The following is a 5,000-nucleotide window of genomic DNA, read 5'->3' on the forward strand; positions in this document are numbered from 1 at the left end:
CAGGGGAGGGGGGGGGGTGTGTCAGCCACAGAGAAGGCCCGGTCGCCCCAGGTACAGAGCCTGGTCTTGGGGACCCTGAGGTCTCCTCCTGGCTCCTGGTCTCCAGGAGGACCTGAGGCAACGGGACGGGACATGTGGCTGGAGGTCAGGGAGGTAGGGGGTTGCCAGGTTGTGGAGGAGGAGGTCAGGGAGGTAGGGGGTTGCCAGGTTGAGGAGGAGGTCAGGGAGGTAGAGGGTTGCCAGGTTGAGGAGGAGGAGGTCAGGGAGGTAGAGGGTTGCCAGGTTGTGGAGGAGGAGGTCAGGGAGGTAGGGGGTTGCCAGGTTGTGGAGGAGGAGGTCAGGGAGGTAGGGGGTTGCCAGGTTGAGGAGGAGGTCAGGGAGGTAGAGGGTTGCCAGGTTGAGGAGGAGGTCAGGGAGGTAGAGGGTTGCCAGGTTGAGGAGGAGGTCAGGGAGGTAGAGGGTTGCCAGGTTGAGGAGGAGGTCAGGGAGGTAGAGGGTTGCCAGGTTGTGGAGGAGGAGGTCAGGGAGGTAGGGGGTTGCCAGGTTGAGGAGGAGGAGGTCAGGGAGGTAGGGGGTTGCCAGGTTGAGGAGGAGGTCAGGGAGGTAGAGGGTTGCCAGGTTGAGGAGGAGGAGGTCAGGGAGGTAGAGGGTTGCCAGGTTGAGGAGGAGGTCAGGGAGGTAGAGGGTTGCCAGGTTGAGGAGGAGGTCAGGGAGGTAGAGGGTTGCCAGGTTGAGGAGGAGGTCAGGGAGGTAGAGGGTTGCCAGGTTGAGGAGGAGGAGGTCAGGGAGGGAGGGAGTTGCCAGGTTGAGGAGGAGGTCAGGGAGGTAGAGGGTTGCCAGGTTGTGGAGGAGGTCAGGGAGGTAGGGGGTTGCCAGGTTGTGGAGGAGGAGGTCAGGGAGGGAGGGAGTTGCCAGGTTGTGGAGGAGGTCAGGGAGGTAGAGGGTTGCCAGGTTGAGGAGGAGGTCAGGGAGGTAGAGGGTTGCCAGGTTGTGGAGGAGGAGGTCAGGGAGGTAGAGGGTTGCCAGGTTGTGGAGGAGGTCAGGGAGGTAGGTGGTTGCCAGGTTGTGGAGGAGGAGGAGGTCAGGGAGGTAGGGGGTTGCCAGGTTGTGGAGTGCCTTATAGGTGAAGTTTCTTTGGGCAGCCAGAGGACAGGCTGCCCCAAAAAAAAACATATCTGCTGACTTCTGTGTTTGGAGAAAATGTATTTATTTCTTCTATTTTTATTCCTTCTTTGGATAAAATAAGCTTCATATCCATGTGAGTAAACTGTGATGAGTAAAGGTGAGTAAAGGTGAGTAAAGGTGAGTAAACTGTGGTGAGTAAAGGTGAGTAAAGGTGAGTAAAGGTGAGTAAAGGTGAGTAAACAGTGATGAGTAAAGGTGAGTAAAGGTGAGTAAAGGTGAGTAAAGGTGAGTAAAGGTGAGTAAAGGTGAGTAAACTGTGGTGAGTAAAGGTGAGTAAAGGTGAGTAAAGGTGAGTAAAGGTGAGTAAACAGTGATGAGTAAAGGTGAGTAAAGGTGAGTAAAGGTGAGTAAAGGTGAGTAAAGGTGAGTAAAGGTGAGTAAACTGTGGTGAGTAAAGGTGAGTAAAGGTGAGTAAAGGTGAGTAAAGATGAGTAAAGGTGAGTAAAGGTGAGTAAAGGTGAGTAAACTGTGGTGAGTAAAGGTGAGTAAAGGTGAGTAAAGGTGAGTAAAGGTGAGTAAACAGTGATGAGTAAAGGTGAGTAAAGGTGAGTAAAGGTGAGTAAAGGTGAGTAAAGGTGAGTAAACTGTGATGAGTAAAGGTGAGTAAAGGTGAGTAAAGGTGAGTAAACTGTGATGAGTAAAGGTGAGTAAAGGTGAGTAAAGGTGAGTAAAGGTGAGTAAACTGTGATGAGTAAAGGTGAGTAAAGGTGAGTAAAGGTGAGTAAACTGTGATGAGTAAAGGTGAGTAAAGGTGAGTAAAGGTGAGTAAAGGTGAGTAAAGGTGAGTAAACAGTGATGAGTAAAGGTGAGTAAAGGTGAGTAAAGGTGAGTAAAGGTGAGTAAACTGTGATGAGTAAAGGTGAGTAAAGATGAGTAAAGGTGAGTAAAGGTGAGTAAAGGTGAGTAAACTGTGATGAGTAAAGGTGAGTAAAGGTGAGTAAAGGTGAGTAAAGGTGAGTAAAGGTGAGTAAAGATGAGTAAAGGTGAGTAAAGGTGAGTAAAGGTGAGTAAACTGTGATGAGTAAAGGTGAGTAAAGGTGAGTAAAGGTGAGTAAAGATGAGTAAAGGTGAGTAAAGGTGAGTAAAGGTGAGTAAAGGTGAGTAAACTGTGATGAGTAAAGGTGAGTAAAGGTGAGAAAAGGTGAGTAAAGGTGAGAAAAGGTGAGTAAAGGTGAGTAAACTGTGATGTAAACATGTGAGTAAAATGATGTGATCTAAGATGAACCCTATGGGATTTACAATGGACTAAAATAACTCTGTGACCCAGGGGGAATAGCGCCCTCTAGTGATCAAAGGAAATAAATAATAAGGATCAAAGGAAAGCTGACCTGTTGGTTTCCTGGACGACGGGGGTGGGGCTAGACTGGACGTCAACCGTCAGCGACGCCATGGCAACCAGAGTCTCCGCCTCTTCTGCCGCCGACTCCGATTGGCTCTGGTCTCCTTGCCCCGCCTCCTCGCCGTCCAATGGGGACGCAGCTCCGCCGCTCTGGCCGTCATCCAATGGCGATGAAGCTCCTCCTCTCTGGGCGTCCGATAGGCTCTGAGAGACCGTCTGAGCCAATCGCTGCAGACCTGACCAATGATCACCTAGAGAGAGAGAGAGAGACATAGAGAGAGAGAGAGAGAGAGAGAGAGAGAGAGAGAGAGAGAGAGAGAGAGAGAGAGAGAGAGAGACATAGAGAGAGACAAAGAGAGAGAGACATAGAGAGAGAGAGAGAGAGACATAGAGAGAGACAGAGAGAGAGACATAGAGAGAGAGAGAGAGAGAGAGAGACATAGAGAGAGACATAGACAGAGACATAGAGAGAGACAAAGAGAGAGAGACATAGAGAGAGCGAGAGAGACAGAGAGAAAGAGAGAGAGTGACATAGAGACACAAAGAGAGAGTAATTATATATTATATATTTATTTTTACTTTATATTAAGAAAATTATAAAAAAGTAATTGAAAAAACACGCCCCCGTCACGTATTAGAATATCAGAGTCTCCATCAAGATACTGTGGGTGCCTCGGGGCTAAAGCACCATCACACACTCATCACAACAAAAGAAACATAAATAACCTTTGACATCTACACTTCATGGAGTACATTTTTTGTACTCCAAATTAACCAAATTAAAGTAACAAAAAAAAACAGTAGTGTGCAAATAAATCGGTGCCCGTGTCTCCAGAACCAAGGACGGTGTTTTCAATGAATGTAACATGGTTAGAATGGAGTTACAATGGGTTTGTATAGGAAGGGGGCGTGTCTGATAAAATGAATATCAAATATATATTTTTGCTACTTTTGTGTGACATAGAATGACGAAGTACAGCATTAATTTACGAAAAAAGTTAAAATACGGAGATAAGATGTGTGAGTGTGTGTGTGTGTGTGTGTGTGTGTGTGTGTGTGTGTGTGTGTGTGTGTGTGTGTGTGTGTGTGTGTGTGTGTGTGTGTGCTGCTATTGCAGCTATTGTTATTTAAGTACATTAAATGACATGTGAATGCATGTGAGGTGAGTCATTATAAGGCCTCATCATGTCTTAGGTCATCTTTACAATACATTAACATGCTAAGCTAAGGAGCGGCTATTGTTATTGTTATGTTAATCACATGGATAGAGGAGAGTCACTATAAGTTAAAACTAACACAACATCAACACCTTGAAACTGCTTGAATTAAAGAGGTCCATAATGTCAGAGTTTGAACCTTGTGCTCTGAACAAAACAAAGACAAACACTTTATGTTTTATATTATTGTTCTGGTTCTAATATTGTTACAGTATCACTGTGAAGAAGTATGGTGTTGAGCAATAAGATGCTTTTCATGATGTTAAGAGATACTGATTCATGCTGATGTGTAAGCACATTAAAGGTGCTTATTAAAGGTGTAATAAGATGCTTTTCATGATGTTAAGAGTCACTGATTCATGCTGATGTGTAAGCACATTAAGCACTAAAGGCAAAGGCTGCTATATGTTCTTAAAAGGCTTTTTTGTATTCATTGACATTTTTGCTAACGCAGCGCAAGGAGGCGCGCCTCCTCCGCGCAAGTGGACCTTACTATGAAACCGTGCTCGGGTTGTGTGTCTGTCTGTGTGCAGTATTGTGTGCACTGCCTGTGTGCAGCCGCGCCCCCATGTGACTCACGCTCTCATTGGCTGCTGACAGATCTCAGAGTGGAGCTTACTGTGGCTGAAATCCGCCTGCCCCTGGGTGACTAATTACACTCCTCTGAGAGAAACATAGCAGCTACAGTCAAAAAGAACACATCTAAAAGCATCTAGACGAGTTCAGCTATTGGGATATCTAAGAATTCCATGTCATTTGTGCATATTTCAGGCCGGATGGCAAGTTGAAAACGCCAAATGCTGATTCCTTTCTATTCTTCTTATTGTTATTTTCGAGCTGTTTGCGCGTCTTACTTGTATAAATAGGCTAAATGTATCTTCTTTCTTACAATTGTTTTCATTTCTACTTGTGCTGCTCAATTATTAACACTATATATATAAAATATAATCAATTATTAACACTATGTATATAAAATATAATCAATTATTAACACTATGTATATAAAATATAATCAATTATTAACACTATGTATATAAAATATAATCAATTATTAACACTATGTATATAAAATATTATTAACACTATATTTATAAAATAGCAGGAACTGTTTTATAAATTGCTATAAGCTTCCCCTCCTAAAGTTCTACTCCTACGTTTTCCTGAACCTTGGCAGCCCTGTGTGTGTGTGTGTGTGTGTGTGTGTGTGTGTGTGTGTGTGTGTGTGTGTGTGTGTGTGTGTGTGTGTGTGTGTGTGTTAC

General features: G+C 44.9%; 1 protein-coding gene across 1 annotated transcript in view; it reads right to left on the minus strand.

Annotated features, from left to right (window-relative positions):
* The window catches only part of hdac5 (histone deacetylase 5), a 66,117-nt gene that overhangs the window by 7,740 nt on the left and 53,377 nt on the right, over positions 1-5,000 (minus strand). Inside the window, 1 exon segment of the mRNA XM_080447068.1 lies at positions 2,514-2,775. Coding sequence (XP_080303194.1) covers positions 2,514-2,775 — 262 coding nt within the window.

Source organism: Gymnoscopelus braueri, assembly GCF_963280865.1.
Source record: "Gymnoscopelus braueri genome assembly, chromosome: 13".
Lineage (NCBI taxonomy): Eukaryota > Metazoa > Chordata > Actinopteri > Myctophiformes > Myctophidae > Gymnoscopelus > Gymnoscopelus braueri.